At 37.2% G+C, this 26,222-nt stretch overlaps 1 protein-coding gene across 4 annotated transcripts in view; it reads left to right on the top strand.

Moving 5' to 3' along the window:
• The window catches only part of CDH2 (cadherin 2), a 215,473-nt gene that overhangs the window by 149,623 nt on the left and 39,628 nt on the right, over positions 1-26,222 (top strand). For all 4 annotated transcript variants that reach the window (XM_042910651.1, XM_042910655.1, XM_042910654.1 and 1 more), the window contains exons 3-10: positions 2,499-2,725; positions 4,442-4,588; positions 6,318-6,473; positions 10,897-11,041; positions 13,654-13,826; positions 21,577-21,714; positions 22,390-22,575; positions 24,965-25,218. In XM_042910651.1, the coding sequence (XP_042766585.1) occupies positions 2,499-2,725; positions 4,442-4,588; positions 6,318-6,473; positions 10,897-11,041; positions 13,654-13,826; positions 21,577-21,714; positions 22,390-22,575; positions 24,965-25,218 (1,426 nt within the window). The remainder of the gene's footprint in view (positions 1-2,498; positions 2,726-4,441; positions 4,589-6,317; positions 6,474-10,896; positions 11,042-13,653; positions 13,827-21,576; positions 21,715-22,389; positions 22,576-24,964; positions 25,219-26,222) is intronic.

Here is a 26,222-nt window from a genome sequence, read left to right as displayed (position 1 = left end):
AATGACCTGGAACAGGAAGAAAACCTCTAGGAGGCAGATACAAAAATCCACGTGTGAAGTGATGAGGATCCACGCTAGAGTGGTAAAAATGAACCAAAAAAGTGCCGAAGATCTGATCAAGACTCTGCGTTTTTAAGTTCACAAATGCCTTTTTTGATATAAAAAGCTACTTTTTTTTTTTTTTTTTTTTTTTTTTTTATTTTTTTTAGTTATTTTTGAGACAGGGAGAGACAGAGCATGAACAGGGGAGGGTCAGAGAGAGGGAGACACAGAATCTGAAACAGGCTCCAGGCTCTGAGCTGTCAGCACAGAGCCCGACGCGGGGCTCGAACTCACGGACCGCGAGATCATGACCTGAGCTGAAGTCGGCTGCTTAACCGACTGAGCCACCCAGGCGCCCCTAAAAAGCTACTTTTATAAAGAAAGATGATAAAAGTCTTTTGTTTCGGCATCTCAGCAGGATTCCTCCAAACAATTTTACTTTGCATTTTGTCTTTAATAAAAGATTAGCAGTCGATGGCACTGCTCTGTAGAAGAGATCCTGTTTTTCACTTTTAAATCACATGGCAAGTAAGATAGGATAATAAGTATCTTTTGGGATACTTCTACTCCAAAGACAAATATTTGGGTTTAGCATAATTTAGCAGGAGATACAACTTTTATTTTCATTTTCAGATGTTTGTAAAATGAAGGATGATATATGTGGGGCTATGTGGGAAATAATATATTCACTAGTTAAAGTATTTTATTTCTGTTATCAAGGATTTTATGGTTACTAAGGGAAATAAGCATGCATGTTTTGGGGCTGTGATCTTGTGCACATCTCAGTGAATTTATATTAATGGAAACAAAAGAACTCATCAATATATATATATGGAGTGGGAGTTTGGAAAAATTTACTTAGATACTTAAAAATGCAAGAAGTAGTATATGATTATATTTTGCAATGTGTACGAATTTTTTTTAAGTTTATTTATTTATTTTGAGAGAAACAGAGAGAGAGTGCAAGTGGGAGAAGAGCAGAGAGAGGGGGCACAGGGGATCCGAAGCAGGCTCTGTGCTGAGAGCAGACAGCCCGATGCAAGGGCTCAAATTCACAGACCTAAGATCATGACCTGAGCTGAAGACAGATGCTTACCCAACTGAGCCACCTAGACACCTGTAATGTGTACCTATTAATTGCTTTCTAAAATGTATCCTATGTAATTGTGTTTAAGATCTAACATTGTATGTTTACAGAAATTTAAAAAACGCTTTTTCTTTGATCCCTTCATGCTATTCCCATAGAACTTTTCCTCATAAAGAATGATTTAAGAAGTTCAAAAGAAATGATCTTCCTTAGAGAATATTTTTTTATTATTTTATGATTTTATTTTGGCTTGATTATGTATACTTCTACATTTCTAAGTATGTAGTATAACTTCTGTGTTGGTATCCAATGAGACATAAGTTGATTAACCTTGCTTTTAAGAAAGCATTCATTTTTTTTTCAATTTTAAGGCATTAAAGATAAAGATAAGTTACTAAAATCTTTTTGATTTTTTATTCTTAAGCCATAAGTATTTTTAGTTAAAATTTATTTTGAGATATATCTTTATTTTTGTTTGTTTGAAAATTTATAAATTGTTACTGTTTCATAGAACTATTCTAAGCACCATGAGGACTAGAAATTGCAAATTATTCCCCTTTTAATTACTACTAAAGTCTTGTAATTTTAGAGCAAAGTGAGCATTCAACATTAATCAAAGTAATTGCTTTCTTCCTTTAAGAATTTCTTCAAAAATTATATAAAGACTAAGTGCCAGGAAATGTGCAAGGTATACAAGATAACTAAGAAAATTTGTCCTGAAGTACCTCTCACAGTGAATGTCAGACGTAGCTATAAAACTGTGACAGTAGAGGGGCATCTGGGTGGCTCAGTCAGTTAAGCGTCCAACTGTGGCTCAGGTCATGATCTCACAGTTCGTGGGTTCGAGCCCCGTGACAGTCTCTGTGCTGACAGCTCAGAGCCTGGAGCCTGCTTCGGATTCTGTGTCTTCCCTCTTTCTCTCTACCCCTCCCCCCCAAAAAAAAAATAGATAAACTTTAAAAAAACTGTGATAATAGAGTTCAGATTACTACATGAAGACTGAGAACAAGAGATTGTGCCACTTTCAGTGACTCTGGAGCTGGGTGCTGAAGGATGAGTAGGAGTTTGTTAGGGAGTAGCAGATAATGTCATTGAGAGGCATGGGGGGAGAAAGCAGCTATAGCCAAGGGCCCAAGCTCCTGGGGAATGTGAAGGGTGGGGGAAGGCTTTGGAACAAGGAGATTCTGGGGTACAACTCAGCCCCACAATCTGATATTCTATAGTATGAGAATTCCTTTAATAATGTAAAAATAAAACTTTTGTGTTTTATGCCTACTAAAACTACTAAGCGGTTCATGGACTTAGTTAGACGTTAGGTGTTTCTGCCTTTGTATTATTGCTAGACTTACATATTTATTATCTTTTACAGTAAAGTTCAGCAACTGCAATGGGAAAAGGAAAGTACAGTATGAAAGCAGTGAGCCAGCAGATTTTAAGGTGGATGAAGACGGCATGGTGTATGCCGTGAGAAGCTTTCCCCTCTCCTCCGAGCATGCGAAGTTCCTGATATATGCCCAAGACAAAGAGACTCAGGAAAAGTGGCAAGTAGCAGTAAAATTGAGCCTCAAGCCAACCTTACCTGAGGATGCAGTGAAGGTGGAGTATCCAAATATGGCTTCGGAGCCATGTTCAAAAATCTGATGTATTCAGTTGGAACTAAATATGTGCCTTGCTTTATACGTCACCTTGGCCAGTATTTGAATTTTCATCAACTTCAGTCACTTCAACAGTATTTTGTGGGGTTTTTTTTAATCTTACAAGATACTTAGACTAAATGTATATTTAAGCTATCTCAAACTGTGTTTGAAAGGGTTGTTTATACTTTGAGATTTAGAACTTAATTTAAAATTAGAAGTAGTTGTTTGCTTTAAATTTCTCAGAAGCTTTACAAGCTGTTAAATATAACTAGAAAATAAATAGTTCTTGGCAAGATGTCACCAGTCAAGTGTATTAAGTGGGAAGTACAGATACACAGTACAGTAGCAATAGGAAGCATTTCTAGCTAGGAATATTGGGTTTTTGTCTTGCCCCTGAATAATCAAATTGGGGAGTATGAATTATTTAAACTACGGACATAACTTTTAGGAATGATATACTCCCTCTGGTGGAAGCTGCTATAAGCCAAGATAAAATAAATAGATACACTTCCAACAAAAGTACAGTTGGATTAAATGCAACAGACATTTATTGAGCACTTGTTTTGTATAAGTCACTATATTAGGAGTTTTAGTAAGACACAATAACTTCTTCAGTAAAGCTATGATAACATTATTAGTTTCTGAATATTCTAGTTCGTGTGGAGTTAATTTGAAACAAATGAGGGGGCACCACAGTCATCTATTTTGAAGTCCATAATTTCATGAAGTATAACTATTACATTTTGTATATTTATTGTACTTTGGGAGATAGGAATACACACATTCACTTCTGTTTAATTGTAAATGTCTTATACACACCCATAATCAAATAGGAATAAGTATATCAGTGGAAAAGATAGCATTTTTCTCTTGCACCAATGCTCGACTTTCATTATAGGAGATGTAATTTATTAATCTCTTAACTGTTAAGGGGAATCATGTCACTTGGGGAATACAGAGTGAGAAGCTGGTAACTAATTGAGTGAAAAAAACGCTTTTGTTGTTGATGATTCGCTGTGGTCCAGCAAACTAGCGTGGATATTTGCACTGAAGCAGCAAGGGCTAATGGCTAAAGTGTCTACAGATATAAGGGAAAACAGAAGAAAATGTTGACATCCAGCAGAGATTAATACCCAATGTGCAAAGTGGGTCATCTACAGCATCCATCATGGCTGACATAGGTTTAGAATAATTACAGCATTAATTCTGTGGGATTTAATAGGGTCATAAATATTTGAGACATGCCTTAGCAGTATGTATTAAACTTCTCCTGGAATTCAAATTATATTTTAGCACATCAAGATCTAAATTTAATGTACAGTAGCACATTACCTGAACTGTGGTTTAAACTAATGAGAGATATATAAAAGGGTACTATTAAATTGTGCTCAATATTAACTCCTATCTAAGATGGTTTATAGAAACTGCAAATAGTTTACACAGCTGTGCTACATAATAAATTGTTTGGAATTCAATTCTTCAATCGTCATGGTAGCCCCTAAATTTTATGGTGTTTTCTATTATTTTAATAGAGGGATGAGGAGAGGGCCTCCAGGCATATTTTCTTGTTCCTGACAGTGAACCCTTCACTGTCAGGTATCCATTGATATTGCTGTCCTTTCAGAAAATGTTTTTCCTAGTACTCAGCAATGTCTTGTTGTATTTTAATGGAAAGGAATCACAAGAAATTGAAGAAATAGTATTCCCAAGACAAGCGACTAAGCACAATGGCCACCTACAAAGGCAGAAGAGAGACTGGGTTATCCCTCCAATCAACTTGCCAGAAAATTCCAGAGGACCTTTTCCTCAAGAGCTTGTCAGGGTAGGCTGGCACAATTTTAATTGTCTCCATGGCATGGGTCAAGTATACGTTAGAAATGTTTTTGTCTGTTTTATCACAAGATAGAGTTAACAACATGTATTAAAACTGTATGTTTGTGTGTAGATGAAATGTCTATAGTGTTGCAGAAAGCCTCTTTTTTTTAATTGCCTCAGATTACTTACGGTTAGAGCTAGCTCTCTGTGGGTCCCATACACCACAGACGATGGAGTTTGTTGAATGTGTGAATACATAAGCCCTAACTCCAACATGTATCCACACCCGTACCATACCCTTTCTCACAACACACATACACATCTTCGCTTCTGTGTCTGAAAGCCATGCTCTCCATGATGATCTTTGCCCTCTATAGATAGCTTTTGAGCCAAAGAAGAAATAAAGGGACAATCATTGCTAAAAATGCCAGCACTGAGTGCATTTGAGAGTTCTTTAAAGAAAAAAGAAAATGACCTCTGATACCATTAACAGAATCCCTGGGGCTGTGCAAAAACATAGGCTTTTATAAATCTGAGAAGTAATTTTTTTTCCGATTACTCTAAATGCATACCATCAAATGTAGAGAAAAAGAAATCACAGATATTCATACATGTTTAGTAAAATTAGCAACCCACTATTTATTGCAAAAGGAAAAGGACAGAGTTACTGTATATCGATTTATTAGAATGTCCATTTGTGTGTGATTAGTTTAGCGTTCCTATACCTACTTACTGAAAGTTGCACTTTTAATAAGTCATTTATTTGTATTGCATATTTTATTTTAATGCACATTATAATTTGATTTAACAATGAACAACATAGCCCCCAAATAAAGGTGTTTTTTTTTATTTTTCTACTTTAATGGACAATGAGTTGAGAGAGAATTTTGTCTTCACAAGAACATTAATAAACTGTATTCTGCTATTGGGTTAAGTATATTTACCTAATACATAAAGATCTGTTATTATCACCTGCCAAGGTATTGCCAGTTGACCCTTGTCTGTGCTATTCGTCATACTCCCTTTCTATATAGCCTGTTCCTGTGACTGCTCACCTATATAAACTTGTTTTTCCTGAGAACTGTTATATTTGGAGGAGAAAGCAGTGGGCCTATAGTGGGTATAATTTTTGAGAGTACAAAAACGCATTTTAAAATCCTTTCTTGTATGTTTTGGTATTTAACAAAGAATTTTGAGTAATAGGTACCACCTTAAAATGACTTGGAAAGCTTTGGTTGCAGTGAATAATGTCACTATAATACAAGTGCAGAAATCTGACTCCTAAACTCAACCATATCAGAGTTCTCACATAAGGCTGTTTCATACTGTGGCCTAACACAGTTCTTTCTTCTCCTAACTGATACAAAAAAGTAAACAAGTTTTACTTTAATTAAATTGGACGCCTGTTCCTGTGTTAACTATTCTAACCTACAAGCTCCCTGGATAGAATATGATTCAGTTCAAACACTGACACTCCTTAATTTGGACTTCTTGCACTGTTCCTAAGCGAGTGTTCTTTTAGATGTGAATGTTGCCCTCAGTCTTCCTGGTGATAGGTGACATCTCTTTTTGAAGCCTGTCACCAAGAAGCAAGGATGAGAGAAACAGGACTGGTTTTCTGGGAAGAGATGCTGTAAATTTGTAACTGAAAAAGGGCATAAGGTATGACAGGCCCTGTCTCTGATAATGAGCTCATTTAGTCTCTCATTTAATATGATTGTCTTCTTGATCCTCAGATCAGGTCCGATAGAGATAAAAACCTTTCACTACGGTATAGCGTGACGGGGCCAGGAGCTGACCAGCCTCCGACTGGTATCTTCATTATCAACCCCATCTCAGGCCAGCTGTCAGTAACCAAGCCTCTGGACCGTGAGCTGATAGCCCGGTTTCATGTAAGATATCAGCCAGCTGATGATCTGTTGTACTAATACTCTTCTGACTGTGTAGACTGTAACATTTGCCTCTTCTATTGGTCTTCATGCTTTGGTGCTGAGAGTTCGCATACCAGAAATGTGCTTTGTAGCCTTTTCAATTTGTTGTAATAATTATTGTTTTATAGACTTGATGTGTACCATGGTAAAGAACAGTGCAAAGAAGAAAGTAAAATGGCGTAAAATATCATTACCCTTTACAAGTCAGTGTGGCTAAGGACTTACAAGAACAAATTCATGTGAAGGAAGTCAAAATTGTTGCGTGTAAATTATATGGAGATCACTTTTAATTACTGCATAATATTCCATTAAATGTATAGACTGGGGGCGCCTGGGTGGCTCAGTCGGTTGAGCGTCCAACTTCGGCTCAGGTCACGATCTCGCGGTCCGTGAGTTCGAGCCCCGTGTCAGGCTCTGGGCTGATGGCCCAGAGCCTGGAGCCTGCTTCCGATTCTGTGTCTCCCTCTCTCTCTGCCCCTCCCCCGTTCATGCTCTGTCTCTCTCTGTCTCAAAAATAAATAAATGTTAAAAAAATTTTTTTTAAATAAATAAATAAATGTATAGACTGTACTTTTTTTAAGTATTTATTTATTTATTTTTGAGAGAGAGGGAAAGAGAGAGTGTGTGCAAGTGGAGGAGGGGCAGAGAGAGAGAGAATCCCAAGCAGGCTCCACGCTGTCAGCAAGGAGTCTGATGTGGGGCTTGATCTCATGAACTATGAGATCATGACCCGAGCTGTTACCAAGAGTTGAACGCTTAACCAACTGAGCCACCCAGGTGCCCCTATCTTATTATATGTCTTATGTTTGTTTTTATGTTCTTTATTTTTCTGTTTTATTCATTTTCTTACTGGGTTATCACAACTTTTTGTATACAATTATATGGTCATATTTTTAAATAGCGTATATGTATATATTTGAAACTGATTTTTAATCATTTTAAATATTAATTGTAGTGAGTATTTTGAAACTCAAGAATTGCCTAATATTAATATAAATTCCACAAGGCATTTTTCATTTCTTTTTTTTTTTTAGCCATGCTTGCACATTTCCTAGAACAAGATTTCAAATATTTTTTCATGACTTTAATATAGAAAACTAAGTTGGTCTTTATTACTTCTCCAATTTCTGCATGAATAACTAAAACTTTTAATGAAATTATCATTTTTAGACAATATATGCACATTATAAAAACTTTTAAAATAATGCAGTATTAATAAGAAAGTAAAAATGATTTGTAATCTCAGTACATGGAACCAACCTTTTTCTTTTTTTTTTTAACACTTTGGTGATATGCTGCAAGATTTTTTCTTTGCATAGATTCATAAATGTATTTCGTTGAAATTGGCATCATTCTCAGAAACCCGCTTTTGTCACTCAGCAATCCTAAGATTTAGCATCTTTCCATGTCAATAAATAATTATCTATTTATGTCATCATTTTTGATTGCTTTATATTACTTTGTTGAATGAATGTAATGTAATTTTAACTAATTGCCTATTGGTAGATATTTAGGTAATTTGGTTTATTTTATTCTATTTTGTAACTACAAATAATGTGGCAATGAACACTTTTCTGTACATTTTCCCATTATATCCTTGGAATAAATTCCTGAAATTGGAATTATTCTGATAAATATTGTGAAATTGTTCTCTAGAATGGTCGTATTATGTTGCAGTACCTACCCATTACATAGGAGATATACTTTCTCCATACCATTATCAATTCTAGGCATTTATTTATTCAATATTATTTGAAAAAAAAAGATCTTAATGCTTTAAGTTGGCTAAGTTGAATATCTAATCGTAGTGAATTCCCTACTCCTGTGTTGAAATTTCTTTTGGATTGTTTACCTTTTTTTTTTTCTTTTTTTTTTTTTTTTTTTTTACTGTTAGGAACCTCTTAACAGTAAGGGATATTAATATTTAATTTGTCACATATTTTCCCCTTTTGTTGTTTGTTTTTAAGCTTTGTTAATAATTTTTACCCTACTATAGTTCATAGTTCTTGCATTGCAAAATTGTGTTTTTCAATTTTATCATACAATCTGGTTTTAGAGATGGTTGTTAAAAACCTTCTCTACCCCAAGATGCTAATCTACCCAATTTTCTCTTTTGTATGTATGTATGTATGTATGTATTTAGCCTCTATATTTTTAACCTCTGTCGGGTTTATTTTACTAAAAGGAGAGAGGTATATATAGAACCACTTTGTTTTTCCTTTATAGTCAATCGTCCCATGTATTGAATTAGTATTCCCAGGAATTTATCATCTACACTTAGTCTTTCAAAACTTTTTATTCCACATATGTATGTGTTTGTTTCTAGATTCTTACTTTGCATAGTAACATATGTGTTGAATTTTTGCACTAAAAACTTTTTAAATTTTTTTAATGTTTATTTTTGAGAGAGAGAGACAGAGCGAGAGTAGGGGAGGGGCAGAGAGAGAGGGAGACACAGAATCCGAAGCAGGCTCCAGGCTCTGAGCTGTCAGCACAGAGCCCATCGCAAGGCTCGAACCCACAAACAGTGAGATCATGACCTGAGCTGAAGTTGGATGCTTAACTGACTGAGCCACCCAGGTGCCCCTGCACTTGTAAAAACTTTTTAAATGATTGAAGTTTTGAAAATTATTAAAATATTGGTATGTAGTAGAGCAGGACTCCCCCTGATCTAAACATGTGAATAAGTGTATGAGAAATTTAAAATGTTTTCAAGGGGCACCTGCCTGGCTCAGTCAGTGGAGCGTGCAACTCTTGATCTCAGGGTCATGAGCTCAAGTACCATGTTGGATGCAGAGCATAAAAAAATAAGTCAAATGAAGGTTACTCACAAAGCGGAGGGTGGGCACCTGGCTGGTCCAGGTGATAGAGCATCCAACTCTTGATCTCGGGGTCATAAGTTTGAGCCCCACATTGGGTGCAAACATTTAAAAAAATTAAACAACAGTGTTTTCTGCCTTGAATATTACTCAACACTCCCTTCTTCCAAAGGCTTGATTGTTTCATCAACCAGTTCTTTTAAAATCCTTAAAGAAAAAATAAATAAATAAAATCCTTAAGGAACATATAATGCTGACGCTTTTTATATTGTTCTAAAGGTTTAAGAAAGGAGTCAAACTTTCAAACCTTCCATAAAAACAAAATCTCATTAATACAGAAACTTGATAAAGATAGCACACAATAGACCAGTCTCTAATTAGACTAGTCTCAAATTTATGAATATAAATAGTATCAATACAAAACTTCTAAATAATTATTCCTGAATGAATTCTCATTATTTGAACTCCTGTGGTTAAGACCAGGAAATAAATATTTTCAGGTCAGTTTTGGGGCAAATTCTTCCTCTGCAGATTCTTACTGCCACCACATAATTAAGAGATACTCATAAAAAAAAAAATAGACTCAATTATAGAATTGCAAGAATGTTTCAGTATTAAGACTCTATTAATGTAATATATTAAGTGAAGGAAAAAAGGATTATTTTTATTGGTGTTGAAAGGCAATAATAAAATTTGCATTGCTTCATGCATTAAATAACTTCTAAATGAAGAAAAGGGGGATATGTTGATGTGTCTTTAACTTGAAGCCTGCCCAACAGAAACCAACAGGCAACATCACCAGGAAAATCACAGAAGCATTCCAGTTAAAAAGAAACAATTCAATGGAGCACTACACAGCTATTGCAAAGAATGCAATGGATCTCTATGTGCTAGATTAAAAGATTTTGAGGATATTCTGCCAAAAGTAGCCAAGTGACTCTATTTATTTAAAGAGAAAAAGAAATGAAATATTTAGAATACCTGTAAAACTGAGAACTCGGGCTTGGGAGAGGAACAACAGTCTTATATAATACGCAGGCACTTTTAATGTTTATGAGTGATTTTACAATTAAAACAAACAAACAAACAAAAACACCCAGTGTCAAAATTCCCTACGCGCACCAAATTCTTTCTAAATTCTGTTCTGTTCTCTTAATCTTTACAACTACTCTGTGCCAGTACATTGGTAATTACCCGGACTCATATGTACGGATTTAGCAAAAGGATTTGGGAACTGGACAGAACTGGCTTTTTCTGAAGCTCAATTTCTTCACCTTCAAGTAGTTATCATTTCTGCCTTACTCTTTCATATATGGAATAAATGAGTTAAAATCCATACAACTCTGAGCACAATGCCTAGCAGACAGCATTTGCTGGCTTTTTACTACTATATCTATCCTAATCATATGAAGTTTGGCTAACTTAAATTTTGACGGGGAGAGTAGCTTTTTTTTCACTTTCTTGGTTCATCCTTGCTATTTTGGTAGTGCAGTCATTGTCTGTTTTGTCTTCTCACTGGAGACATAAACCTGTTAAATAGTTTTGTCTTCTAATTACTTTTGCAGTTGAGGGCACACGCAGTGGATATTAACGGGAACCAAGTGGAGAACCCCATTGACATTGTCATCAATGTTATTGATATGAACGATAACAGACCAGAGTTCTTACACCAGGTTTGGAATGGGACAGTTCCTGAGGGGTCCAAGCCCGGTAAGTTTGAAAATCATAACTCAGAGATTCAGGAAATGCAGTGTAATACAGCACTGGGGTATAAGCAAAAGGAGAAATCATGTGAGCCTTTTTAGTGTTACTTTCTTTCATGCAAAATGATTTTAGGGAAAAAAGAAGGTAACTTAGGAAAAAACCCACTGAAGAGAGAAAACACTTCCCACCTTTGAAAAAGTACACACTACAGTATTTTTGGTTCTATAGTATAGGATCTATGGGTTCCTTTCATTTGGCTGTGGTTCATAAAGTCAGGGCAGGAAAAAGTGAGCACCAGAATACCAGTGGCTTTCCATTCATAAAGTACAGATTTTATCATATTAGTCGGAGCAGCACGTGAAACGCAGTCAGAGAGTCTGAAAGGTAGTTGGTATTCCTGGGACCAGGCAGTGAGGTAAAGCCAAAAGCGGAAAGGGGGCTGGAGGCAGCTGTGATCGCTGCCCTGTTGACACACTGGTTATTTACTTGTGCATGACCCGAATGTCTTCTGCAGCCTGCGCTTTTCAGCTTAGTGTCATGGAAAGTGTCCTAGCCTAGAAGCAGCGATTGCCAAAGCTTCTCACCATTGTGAAGTGGTGTTTGACTAAGATTTTCGATTCTTGTACTGAAAACACTGTAGACTTCAGAAGAGCAAGCCTAGGGGGGGCCAGTTTAGTTTGGAAAACTAGTGGACATGAAAATCCGTTCAGAGAGAGATGGGAAAAGGAGAGAGGGTTTCTCCAACCTTCCTGAGATGATTTGGTGTTTAGAGGGACTTCATTAGCTATATTATTATTATTATTATTATTATTATTATTATTATTTTGATTTTGTATTAAAAAAAGCCTCAATATTTAAAATTGTGCTACGTATTATCCTTGTCATCTATATCAATTTATACCAGTAGCTCTCATGCATATGCCCAATTTATGCCTATAACTGAATATGCTTTAACTGGCATTTTTTTCTCAATCCAAATGCACTTGTCTATATCCTCAGAAAGGAAGAAGAGGTGGGGGTGAGGGGAGCCACAGGGGAGGACAGGACTGTGCGGGAAGTTCAACCATCTGTGGCTCCTTCTGAGGCACATTCTGGAGTAGCTTTCTTTGGTATTTTAAAATACTATAAAATCAAAGAATATTAAACGTATCCTTACTAAAACACAAGTCTTGTCCTCATATTTTAGAGATAAAGTTTTTTTAACATGGGGAAAATTTTTTTGGTTTAATCATTTATTTTTTTCCTCTGTTATTTCTAACTATTAAAAAGTACTGCTTCACAAAAATTGTCAAAAGTAAACCATTAAAGATATATTTATTATGCATTTCATCATGAATTTCCATTAAAGCCCCCCCACCAAATAAAAGACTCAATCTTCATGAGAAGTAGAGACGCTTCATGCATATATTTCTTGTGGTTGTTCTGTAAGAATCTTGAGTTAAACTGCATTATAATCAGTATTTTGGCTCAACATCTGGGAACATATTTTTTTTTTAACCATTCATTTGTTCATTCAACAAATGTTTGTAGGGTCTGTGCTGTGTGCTGGGCACTGTTCCAGCCCTGTGGGTAACAGCTCCGACCCTACTGGAGCTTACATTCTAGGGGAGAAGAATAAAAGGAAGCAAGGAAATATGCAATGAAGTTTTTTTTTTTAAAAATAATAAGGGTGTAGAGATGGCACATAATAAGAGCGTCTTGCTTAGAGGAGCAAACTCTGAAACGAGATTTGAATAATGTGGTCAAGACTGTGAATTCTGGGGCAAAACTATGCCATGGAGAGGTTCTAAAGCAGAACTGGGCTTAGAGCACTCGTGAAGAAGGTAAGTTAGAGATGGAAAATTTTTTACTCCCGTTCTTCTAAATTTCCCATAGAACAGACCTTCCTAAATAGTAACTACTTTGCTCTCTGCTTCTAAATTACACAATTTGTGTAGCTAGTTTGAACTTATTTGGTTCTGATGCTTTGTAGATTTCCTTTCCAAAATATCTAATATAGTTGAAGTCCCTGAGTTTGTTACAGTGCTCTTGTAATCTCCTAGGAAATAACGAACCACAATGCCAAACCCCTATTCAATGTACCAAAACAGTAACGCATGGAATGATTCCTTATGACCTGAGTAAATGGAGTGTGCCTCGTTGTGCACACAGCTTACTTTCAGAAAGTGACTTAGGCATTGAGGAGAATCATGCTCAGTGTGTCATTTCTGATGTTACTGTATAGCAGAAGAAAATATGACATAGGAAAAGGTATCAGTGGTCATAAAATACGTTGCATTCTGTATTATTGTTTGCACTTTATATGAATAAAGGTCTGAAGTGATCCTTTCTTTGAGTCGTAGAGTGAACTTGTCTTCTAAGTTATGGAAAAAATGAACCTTTATAAATGTATACATTTTTAATAGTTTTCCTTTCAAGAATTTAAACTGTGTTTTATATTTTTAAAGTGAGTACTGTTCTTATGGGTAGCATTTTTAATCAAGTCTAAATGATTAAATGTTTGTTTTGAAGAAGTAAAATGAAGATTGATCAAAAAGGCAAATATACCTTTGAGGTATATCTATTTAGGAGACCGAAGTGAAGGGTGACCATTCATTTTCCATGTATACTGTGTCTAGGGACATACGTGATGACAGTCACTGCTATTGATGCTGATGATCCAAACGCCCTAAACGGGATGTTGAGGTACAGAATCCTGTCCCAGGCTCCAAGCACCCCTTCGCCCAACATGTTTACAATCAACAATGAGACTGGTGATATTATCACCGTGGCAGCTGGACTTGATAGAGAAGTAAGCCAACCAAAAACTATTTGAATTTGTTTTTAATCATAAAGGTATGCGGTATCACATGCAGTTTATCTCCAGGTAATAACAAATCCACAGTATTATTCAACGTCAGTTTTTTTAAAGAACTCTTGTGCTATTTTCTGCCGAACTTCACATTAGTTGAATTATGTATGCATACGGGATAAGTCATTGTTAGTCCATATAATAAATAGTGTGTAATCAACTAAGTTAATTAGATGCATCTGTATTTAACTTTTTTTAATTCTTGGCATTTTCTCAGTTTTCCCTCACATTCAAAGGTTTTTGTGAAGAATTAAATTAACAATCATGCCCAAATAATGTGTGCATGAATTTAGGATAAATTTTAACATTAATATTTTTGAGAGGCCACACATAACATGTGTGTGGTGGAGTGTTTGTAGTCTCTGTGGATAGACTGGTTTTGTTAAAGGAGATTATCCCCTTTATTAAAACTTGCCCCTTAACTTTATGATTAACTTACTGAGCAGGTTTGAAGACTAGCAATGACATTAATTCCACTGACAAGGCTTTAAAGTTGTAAATGGAGAAAAACAGACTTCTGGCATAATTTTTGTTGGAAAGGAATAAAATGTTGACAGCAGTGAAATACCATGTAGTGTCACAGTCTGAGAGGGAATGGGTATTTTGGTTAATTCCAAATGTTCATCTCACTGTGACAGACCTCAACCCACTGTCCTCTTACACACCTCGACGTTTTTTGTTCATGTGATTCCTTCTACCAGGAATGCCTTGCACCTTTTTTCTTGATTTGGAAACTTCCAGTTCTTCATCTTCAGTTTAAGCCCCACTTTTATCCTTTCCTGAAAACTCTGCCCCTAATGAATCTTTTACACTCCTTATTCTGTTCTGCCCATTTTCTTAAGAGATTCTCAAGGTCATTATTGACCATCAGTAGGCATTGTTTGAAGAATTATCAAAGTGCTAACACATAGACATTTGTGCTTTGTAGATTTCTGGCTGAGCCAGCTTTTATAGTAACGAGACCTCAGATTATGTATGTCAAAAGGAAACATTATACTTACCACAATAAATAATATTGACAAGGATTTTAGGAGTTGGTTTTATGATGCTTCATTTGCCTTAGTAGCATTCACTTGAATTGGATCGAAGAAAACATTGCTATTGCAATTAATTATATATGCAAGATTGTGCTAGAAACACCTTACTAAAGTAGTACGAACAATCGAGATTACTTTATTCACAACTGAACTTAGCTGAGAGCCTTACTTAGGCGTTAGATGTATGCCTATTACGTTGCACCTGTTAACTTCCAGGTATCAACGATTCTTTTTCCAGGAATCTTCTGGGTTGGAAACGGTTGAAATTTAGTTTTTGCAGTAGGACTTCTGGTTCAGTGATATTTGAAACACGTATGTCTTTTCACCTCTTCCATTACTGTAGGACGTGCCATTCTTAAATGCCAGTAAACTTAGCATGGATGCATATTTTGGTATGAGAACATGGGGTATTTTTTAGTATTCTGTCTTGAGTGCCAAGTTGCACACATTCTATGTAGGTATAGCTCATCCCCCCAACATAAGTATTTCTCTTTCCTCCACACTCTTCATTGTGAAATACAGAAATGGGTCTTCATCTTGTGTGCACACAGCAGTATTCTTACCTCATTCAGCCTGGCTGTTTCATGATAAGAAAGAGGCATCGAGAATTAAAGATAGTTTTACTAAAGCAGAACAACCAAATTGAAAAGCCAGAGAGACTGCGTTTAGTTTAGAGAATGGAAGCCTGAAGTCCTATGTCATCGTGGTTGAATTTATGTTGCAGTGGACAGAAGCAGCTATGCACCACCCCCTGATGAGATGGATGTGGAAATGGATTCGCAACGATAGAATCATGTGTGAGCAATAGCTTCTTGACAGTGAAATTATTAAACACAACAATGAGTTACTAGGGAAAATTATGGAAAACCTTCCATTTCTGAAAGTCATTTAACAGGAAAAAAAAAATGTATCTATCTCAGATGGTTTATGGTAATTCTGCCTGAGGCCAGGGATAAATTACTGTGACTTCTTCAGGCCTCGTGCAGGCCCGAGATTCTTTTATTTCTATTAGAATTCACAGTTTTCTTTCTGTCAAAAGTAATTTCAGTTGTCATTCTCCCAGGATATATGACACCTACAAGCGATTGAACTCCTAATCATTGAAATGCTTACTGAGATTCAGTTTTTTATTTTACTTCAATCTGTGGGTTTAGAAAAATATCCATTGTTCAGGTTTTCCAGGCCTAAAGCGGTACCTACCACATCTGCCAGGCTTCAGTGTTTTCCCTCCACCTGACTTCTTTTTGCATCACTCGGTGGTGCCTATTCCTGGCATTTTCTTTTCTCCACTCCTTTCTCTTTATGGCCCATCTCGTGCCCTTCTCGGGTAGGACTACTGATGACTCACAGTCTGCTTCAGGAGGTGTAAATCCTGGCACTGCCCGTTGTGGGCTATTTGACCTTCAGTGTATTAAGCTGAAACCTCAGTCCCCAGATCTGTGAACGGGCCCAATACTATGACCTCCCTTATGGGATGGCTGTACGGGTTATGTAACACGAGGTATAAAGCATGCAGCACTGTGCCCAATTCATATTAGCTATTGTTTTCCCCTGTCGCCATCGTAAATCCAGCCTCCGTGTCTACTGGGTGGGCGCTATCACTTTTACTCCTCCTCATCCTTTTCTCATGGCAAAGAAAGAATTCTACTTCTTGTTTTCCAAGCCTTCCTGTTTTCACTTGTGCTGTCAGCAACATTTTCTCCTGTGTCCCTCTGTCTTGGTCTTCCCTTCTCTACAGGTTCCTTTCTACAAACCCCACAAGTGTCTTTATAAACATGCTGTGTGTCCCCTGGGGTAAAATGGCGCTCCATCACCCATAGGATGACATCAGAGCCCTTTAACATGGCAATCCAAACACTCCGTGACATTGGTCTCAAAGCCTTCTTTGGGTCTAACCTCCTGGGATTCCTTGCTTCCTGCTGAGGAGCAAAGATGCCCGGCATTCATACAGCCACGTGCAATTCCTTGTACAAATCTGAAGCTCTGTGTTCTTCTGTTCCCGTTGTTTCCTCTGCCTGCAGATTTCCTTTCCCATCTCTGAATAGCAGGGTGATCCTCACTCTTTGAGAGTCAGTCCACAACCCCTCCCTGGTCACCCATCGTAGTCTCTGCCTTCCCTGAGATATGCAAAGACTATGTTACATAGACAATATATCTGCCTTCTTGCTCCCAATATTTTGTGAGGCTGATGTGTTCCTCTTTACCCTGAACAGGAACCCCGAAGGAACCTTCACGTTCCAAGATTTTCTTCTTCGTTTCAGCACCATACTCCTCGAAAGGACAGTCCACATTCATGCTCAGCTCCCACTTCTTCCTCATCTTGAAGTATGGCTTTCTGTCTGCCTACACTACCTGGATGCACCCATGTCATGCACATATTCGCATTTTCTTGGAAGGTCCTAATACAGTGGAGCAATTAATGGTACAGACTCTGGACTCCCGAGAGACCTGGGTTCAAATCTTGTCTCTGCTACTTATGGCTGGGTGTCAGTGGGCAAACTTCCTCACCTCCCTAAGCCTCGGTTTCCTTATCTGGAAAATGAGGCTTAAAAAAAATCCACCTGCCTTATGGGATTACTGTGAGGACTGAATAAGATAATGCATAGTGCTTAGCAGTGTGCCTGACACATAATTAATACTCAATCTCAATAAATGTTATTTTTTTCTCATCAAAGCCCTCAGAACAATGTCGGCATACAATAAACATTCAAAACAAAATTTTTATACTCCAGACACACCAGGCAGATGGTGCCATCAGCCCCATTTCACAGATGAAGGAACCGGGGCTTAGCATTTAAGAAGTTGAACAGGGCCACAAACCTGTACTTCTCCTCTAAGTTCTCATGACATTATTACTTAACAGTCCATCCCCTAACCCAGTGCATCCAAAGCAAGCTGTCATTTCCTTCAACCTGCGATTCTTGATCAAGGTCCTATTTCATGGGAGCAGGGCCACGTCCCCAGTCTCCCCAAATCATGGTCTACTTGCCTTCCCGTGCCCTCCATCCAGCCACTGATAGGTTCAGTTCTCAGGTTCCTTTCATTTTACCTCCAAAATGTCTCTTGTATTCACTACTCCCTCCCGACTTTGAGGACTGGACTGGTTTGGATGCCCTTGATTCACTTCTTCGTACTCTTACTACAGTTGCTTTGTATATCTGCTCCTGTGAACCATTAGTATCTGCCTCCATCACCTAACGATATCAAGGCCATCTCTGGGTTTGTTCATTATCTTTTCCAAGGAAATACATCACCAGGCATCCAGTAGACCTTCATGAAATGTCTGCCAGATTGAATGACTGAATGCTCTCACTTCCTCATTCACTTCTATCTCTCCAGCTCAGTGTTTCAAAAGTGCACAGGTACAATGATTTCAGTTGATAATGTAGGGAAGCCTCTAGAGAAGACTAGAGACCACAGTCTTTAGATGTTCCTCCATCGAGTAGAGACTGCCAGAGTGCAAGGATCCTGTTGTGTTTATTTTTACAGTTATATTTATGGCAGGTGATGCTGGCTTTCCATTTACAGTACTTTTATAATAAATTAAGTTTTTTAAAAGGGAGTGAATGTCAAGATAAATGTTAAGTGACTCATGATATAGAAATATGAGGATATGGCAGCCTTGGAAAGATGGTGTATGAATCACTGTAGTTTGGGAAACTGAGCTAGTTTATACTCCCAGTATATGATTCAATGGAAAAAAAAATAATAGCTACCATGTAAACAAGATGTTTTTCTCCAAACCTGGAATGATTTTTATAATGTGATACAAGGTCGAGGGTTTCTCATTCATTCACTCATCTGACCACCAAGTCAAAAGCATTTATTGCTTGCTTGCTCTGTGTCAGGCATTAGACTGTATACCAGTGACACAAACATTGACAAAGCAGGGCCCCTGAGGAGGGGCGTGTATGTGTGTCCACAGCCAGGAAGACAGACATACGGACCAATAGCAAGCCATATAATTCTGGAAACAGTGCTAGTGGTGTGTCCTGGACCGGCCAACAGCTCTGCCTCCAGGACTTTCAGAAGTCATCGAAGGTGGCTTTTCCACTTCGTGTTTTCCAGGTTCAGGGCAAAGGGAAAGGTATTCAAGCCCAGAGTTTCTCAGTGTTGGCACCCTTGATATTTTGGATCAGATAAATCTTTTCTGCGGGGCCTATCCTGTGTATCATAGGGTGTTTAGCAGCCTCCCTGACCTCTATCCATTAGAAGTCAGTAGCACTTCCCAATTGTGGCAACTAAAAATGTCCCAGGAATGGCCAGATGTCCCCTTGCGGGGGAGTGGGGGGGAGACAAAATTACTTCGGTTGAGAACTACAATTCTAGCCTGAGGGGAATGCCAGATGCAGTGGCGTAGTGTCACAATAGGCACCTGAATGTAAATACCAACAGCTCAAGGTGTAGGGTAAGTGGATAAAAAGGTGATATAAAGCTTTGGTAAGATAGGTGAGTCACAGGGAGAGAAGGATGGATAGATAGCGAGCAGGTGAGTTGAGATTTTACCCATCTAGAAACAGGAAGTAAGGAAACATTTTTAAGCAAAATCCCCTCAATCAGATGTGGGATTAAGGATGGGAAGTCAAGTTCTTCTGAAACCTAAATGTCAGTCATTCCGAACCAGATGCCCAGGGACTAAATTAGTCAAGAAGCCCTAAATAGTTTGGTTGTCTAAAACAGGCTGTCATGTCTTCCTAACTAAATGTAAGAACATTTTACCAACCGAGCGTATGAAAGTGGAGATTCTATTATTTACCAAGTTGGAATTTATTTGGAGAAACATTGTATTTTAGAAACAACAATGGTCTTTTGTAACTTAAGGATTCTAAAACGAACTTGAAGCAGTAGGAAATTTCACGTTTTAGCTACTGATCCCAATATTTCAGCTCAGTGGAAAATTGTATATATTATGCTTATATAATTTTAAAGTAGACATTATAATTTAAAGAGTAGACATTACAAAGAGTTGTATTTCCATACAGTATCTGTGTGAGATTTTTATCTTCTTTAACCAAAACCAAAATAAAAAATAAAAAAAAATTTTAATGCTCATCTGCTTCTGCAAATAGCAGTTAACAGAAATGGCATTTCAAAGTCATAACAAATTTTTATTTTCATGATTTTCAGCTGGGAAGCTGAACTGAGTGCCCTACAAAATTCTCTCACTAACCATGAGAGGATTAAGCTGAAATGACACTTGATTGGGAAAGGAAATCATTGAGAAATATTTTAGCCTACATAAACATTATGGTGAGGTGTTATGGGTTAAGAAAAATTTAAATGGTTCAAATATCACTATGCCTCTGTTTTTTGTTTTTTATTTTAATAAGTATGGTATTTTCTTTTTTAGGAAGACAAATAAATAATTAACTGCTAGAATTTGGCATTTGGGTGGACAGAGACTTAAAAATCAAATATGTGGGCTTTGGCTTTTTCTCCTACTCACTTCTTCCTTGTGCTTCCCACTAACAACTAAATCACAAGCTACAATTTGTGTCTGTTCTAGCCAAGCTCCAGAAATCCTTTAAGAATGGCCATTCATAATGTTAGCTATATTTAGAATCAGGGAAAACTGTACTTTGCAGTGACAGTTTATTTTTGTATGAAGAAGTGAGTTTTGTTGTTCAGAGTGTTTTAACATGTATGAAACGACCTATATTTTTTATCTGTGTTAATTTCCACAGAGATTTCAAACGACTTTAGTGAATCATTTTGGTTAGGTTGTCCTAATATAAAGTATATTTGTCAGCTAGTGCTGTAGACTTCTCAGTCTCAAGATATTCTCTTAGATACAGTGCAGCTTAATTTGGCTCCCCATTTAGAGGTTCAATTAGGAACTTGAAAGCAGTGATATTTATTTGGTAATAATCATGTACGTGCAGATGTATGTGCATACCATCATAGGTATGTGGGCACAATGAGTATTAGGCGGAAATGGCAATCTGTTGAGTATGCAACTATTAAGTACCACTGTGTTTTGTAGTTACGACTAAGGACATAAACATAAACCCTTTAATTAGGTTTTAACTTCATTTAAGAATATATCTCTTCTATATAGTTGTGAACAGTATGTGCTAATGGGGAGTAGGACAAAATTTTCTATCAAGCCTTTTAAAATAGAGAGAACATATATGAGAATATATTAAAAGAAAGCATATGTATACCCTGTAAAATAAAATATATGTATATACGTGTGTGCGTGTGTGGGTGTATATATGTATGTATGTGTATGTATATATGTACTTACACACTTTCAAGATTTTTCATTATCCTAAACTGGGTAGAAACTAACATATGAGAAGGTAAACAAACCAAATGACTGGAACGCTTGATCGCAATGTCGCAAAGTTCCGAAGAGGGGAAGGTTGAGACCAAGTGGAAGTTTCAGCTTCTCTGTGAATTCACACATCTGCAATGCATCTTTTATCTTTTCCACAAATAGAGGTGAAAATATACGTCACATCTTTCTAGACAAGAACCAGACCTGTGCTTCTCAAGTTAAAGTCAACGCTATGGGAAATTTCAAGTAATGCTAATCAGAATGAATGATGCTGTGCTTTCCGTGTGTGTAATAAAGAGCCATTTACAAAACAATTGCTATGTCTTCTTGAGGAATTAGTTTCATTTAAGGTGTTATCTTTTTGTCTTTTTAGAAAGTGCAACAGTATACGTTAATAATTCAAGCTACAGACATGGAAGGCAATCCCACATACGGCCTTTCAAACACAGCTACGGCTGTCATCACGGTGACAGATGTTAATGACAATCCTCCAGAGTTTACTGCTATGACAGTAAGTACAGACTGTCATTCACAGAACTTAGGTCTGTGGTCCATTACTGAAAAGTTTTGTCATGAATTATAAATGCGTTAAATAGAGGTGTGACTTGCTCAGCCTAATTATAAATTGACCACTCGCTCAGACATTTTCTGTCACCAGGGCTTTTAAATGAGGCACCTGAGTGATTTGTTCCTTCCTAGTCTCCAAATCCACTGATGAAGTTGTTGAAACATGCTACCCGGAAGAAATGGCCTAAAAATACTTTGTGCTGTAATAACAAAATATTTACAAATACTTTGAGGTACATGAAACTGAATGGATATTACCTGACTGATTTATACAACTTTGGCAGCATACAGACACTATCTCTTGAGTAAAATGATTTCCCTCAGACAAATCCTTTTCTCCAACCCTACATGAATCACCCAGGGACTCACAAATGGACACTAATTTTAATATTAATGAAACTATAACATGATTTGGAAGAAATTTTGTCTGCTGAGAAAAGTTATAGTATTTTTAAAGTCAAACATAAATGCTGTGATTACCTGCATTACTGATTTCCTCGTTGACTGTGGGTAATAAAGCTTTAATGGGGCAGTAAAATCAGGGCAGCAGGGTCATCAAGACACGCTGTCCTTCACCGGTCCGCATCGCTCGTCTAACTGAGGTTTGTTTTTCTTGTAGTTCTATGGCGAGGTCCCTGAAAACAGGGTAGATGTCATAGTAGCTAATCTAACTGTGACTGATAAGGATCAGCCCCATACGCCGGCCTGGAATGCCATGTACAGAATCAGCGGCGGGGATCCTACAGGGCGATTTGCCATTCAGACAGACCCGAACAGCAATGACGGCTTAGTCACTGTCGCCAAAGTAAGTGCTACTTGGGTCACTGATCTCTCTGACAGGTCCATAGTTTATTATTTACTCTTAGGGTTGTTTTTTTTTCTTCTTTCAAACATCTTCAAACCTGGAATTAACATATTTTGGGGAATCACATTTGTTATTTTTTTTTTAATTTTTAATATTTATTTATCTTTGAGAGAGAAGGAGAGACAGAGAATGAGCAGAGGAAGGACAGAAAGAGGGGAAGACACAGAATCCAAATCAGGCTCCAGGCTCTGAGCTGTCAGCACAGAGTCCGACGTGGGGCTCGAACTCATGAACTGTGAGATCATGACCTGACTGAGCCACTCAAACACCCCACATTTATTTTGTAGTTTCTGAACATAACTGTTCTCACATTGTCTCTAGAATATGATTGCGTTTAAATCATTTGGGGCCAGTTTTAACATTCTGAAGACGGGACTGCCCTCCACAGTGTTAACGGAGTGCGCTTAGATATGTTAGTGATGTAGCACATCCTCAAGTATTAATTGATCACCAGTTGATAGCTATTAGGAAAGAGGCCCCATGCCTATTATTCTCAAGTTCCCCTTGGAGCACTGGCTCAGAGAACAAACCAGAAAATATCACAAAATTAAAATGGGTTGTGTAGGCAGAAAGAGAGCCTACATTGCAAAAACGTTGTGAATTTGCACTGCTGTTTTTAAATGCTATATTCAAGACTTAAAGAAATTAGTTCTTCTGATCTTTAATTGTCAAAAACAAAACACCCTGAGTGCTGGAAGGAAGGGGCTGTTGACTGCAAGTGTAATGCATAGCTGTAATGTAAAAGGCCTTTAAAGTGAACATCTCTTCCTTCAAGCCCCCAGTGAAGAGATCTGTTCCCTTGTCTCTCATCCCAACTCTGTTAAGTGAACCCAGATGTGGGCCTTGTGTAGGTGCACCAAGGTGTCAGTTGCCTAGAATTTATGAGTGAGTAGAAGGGGAGTTTCCCCCCAGGAGGTGGGCATTGGAAATTTCTCTGAACACCCCAGAGCTGGGCCATGTGTTCGAATCCCAGGTCTGCTTTTGGTAGTGGTGTGAGCATGGCAAGTTGTTGAACCTTGCTAAGCCTCAGGTTCTTCATACAGAAAGCAGGGAAGATAATAGTACCTAAGTCATACCATTCTGAGGGATAAATACACTTTATATGCATTGAAGGACAGAACTCTGCATGAAAATGTTAGGTCATAGACTTCTCATGCAGCAAATGAAACCACTCGAAAGAATTCTGTCTTACTTTCTGGCTTCTCCACTGTCTTGTTTAAAATAATTGACAATGGGAAGTTGAATTGGTGATTTTAGGGTGCTAGGAAAACAAACTATGCGTTTGAAGGCTTGAGGGAGTGGTCTAGGGTAGGAAATGGTGCCGTTTGTGCTAATAATGTGGCTTTCTCATTAGCTTCAGCTCTTAATCCTTCTTAGACCATCTATGACGGCATGAGAGCTCTCTAAGCTCATTTTTCAAATTCTTATGACACGGTAATACTTATCTGCACCTCCACTAGAAGATGATCGAGGGAAGTCAGGAGTGAAATGAAAGTCCAGTCTGATCACTTGACTCCTGGTAACTCTTCTATTGACAGTAGGATTCAATGGAACTTTGAAACTTAATGTTTACATTATGGGTTATTTGTGCATTACCTTCATCTAGAGTGTTGTTCTTAGAGCTGAGATTTTTACAGACCAGTAGAACACCTAAAATTCTTTTGGGAGACAGCCAGAGTTTTAGTTTGCTAAGTAAGGAAAAAACAAAAACAAGAGAAAAGCCCTTCCACATACAAACACTATTATTTTTCATAAGTGTGTGTATACATGTCTGTACTTTAAACTGTTTCAAATTATGAATGATATGTTTAAATAGAATTAAGTTTTTGCTTTATGAAAAAATAGGATTTTAATGGTTTCTGATTTTGGTTTTGGTTCTTTGTACTTCATCACAGATATAAAAGCTTTCTTGGATGAGACATGACCTTGATACCAATGTTTGAGAATATAATCTAGACCATTGGGTTCTCACTTGACCTCAGATTATTTAGTATTTTTGATTCACGGTGCTGCTGTTAAGAATAATCAAGTTTTTAGATGTAGTTGAATAAATGCAATCAGTGCAGTAGTAATATGCATTATTTTGTGAACATAAATCTTTGAAGTACCCAAGATTTATAAATATCTTATATAAACATGCTCAATCGTGATAAATATTTTAATCATTGACCATGCTAATGCGTGTTTTCCAGAAATTTGAGACGAACCTATGGCGTTGTGAATGAAAAATTAATGTTTTAGAAATGGAGTCTTAAAGAAGAATAAACTGCAGAATGCAAATATTCTTATTTCTTGCAAAAATATGGTTTCCTTTTTTTTTTTCCCCCAGCCAATTGACTTTGAAACAAATAGGATGTTTGTCCTTACTGTTGCTGCTGAAAATCAAGTGCCATTAGCCAAGGGTATTCAGCACCCACCTCAGTCAACTGCAACCGTGTCTGTCACAGTTATTGATGTGAATGAAAACCCTTATTTTGCCCCAAATCCCAAGATCATTCGCCAAGAAGAAGGCCTTCATGCTGGTACCATGTTAACAACATTTACTGCTCAGGATCCTGATCGATATATGCAGCAAAATATTAGGTATCAAATGCTATTTGTGGCATTCTTAAAAATTTACTTTATGTTGTATGCTGTGCACAAAATTTACTTACCATTTGAATAAAATATTTGAACTGGAACCCAAACTACTTATTACAAAATTTTTTTTTAATTCCTTGATGAAGCTTCCTCTCAGTAAATAGATCAATGAGTATATTAGATAGGAAATAGAAGAATAGATCTACTCATGTAATTATTTGGAGAAAAAAATGTTCTCTGCCTCTTTTTTTTGTCCACCCCCTTTTATCTTTGTATATTTCATAATCATTTAGCCTGTGCTATTGTACCAAATACTGCAAAAAGTTTTCACTGTGAGTAAACAGGGGACTCTCAGAAGCTGTAACATTTATCCCTTCCGCATACGTCAGAAAAAAAAGAAAACCCATGCCAAAAACAAGATATAAGAGCTAATTATTTTTGCCTCTTACCTGTACGGTAGTTATAGGACTTATAAAACATATCTGTAAAGATTTCCAACCTCAGCACAATCTAATTTATCCTTCCTGATGAGGGAGTAGGTCGTTGGCAGAGCACAGCCCACATGACTATTATCCATTGCTGGTGATGATAATTTTTTTAATTAGCTCATATTTTATTTAACTTCTTTCAGAACTGCTGCTAACAGATAATTGCATATCTTCCACATTTCTCTATACGTTGACATCAAGATAGAGAAATAGCTAATTAATAATAGGTGTATTGAACTCCTACAACTTTTTACCTTTCAACACGCAGGATATTTTTTCCAATCTGGATATTGGTTATCTGAGCTTGAAAATCTTACTCTCCACCCAGAATAAAAAAGGAGTTTAAGTTGATAAACCTACTGATACATATAAATCTACTTTATATAGACTCAGATGGTGGGACTTTTCTGAAGAGTGTAGTTCTGACTACAGTTTGGCCCCGTGGGGAAGGTCATGATGGGGATAGGAATGTAGGCGTGTCCCCACTATGACCTCATCAACACCGTGATGATTTGGTGT

The sequence above is a fragment of the Panthera leo genome, chromosome D3 (assembly GCF_018350215.1).
Source record: "Panthera leo isolate Ple1 chromosome D3, P.leo_Ple1_pat1.1, whole genome shotgun sequence".
Taxonomy (NCBI): Eukaryota; Metazoa; Chordata; class Mammalia; order Carnivora; family Felidae; genus Panthera; species Panthera leo.
This window is presented reverse-complemented; position numbering and strand designations above follow the sequence as displayed.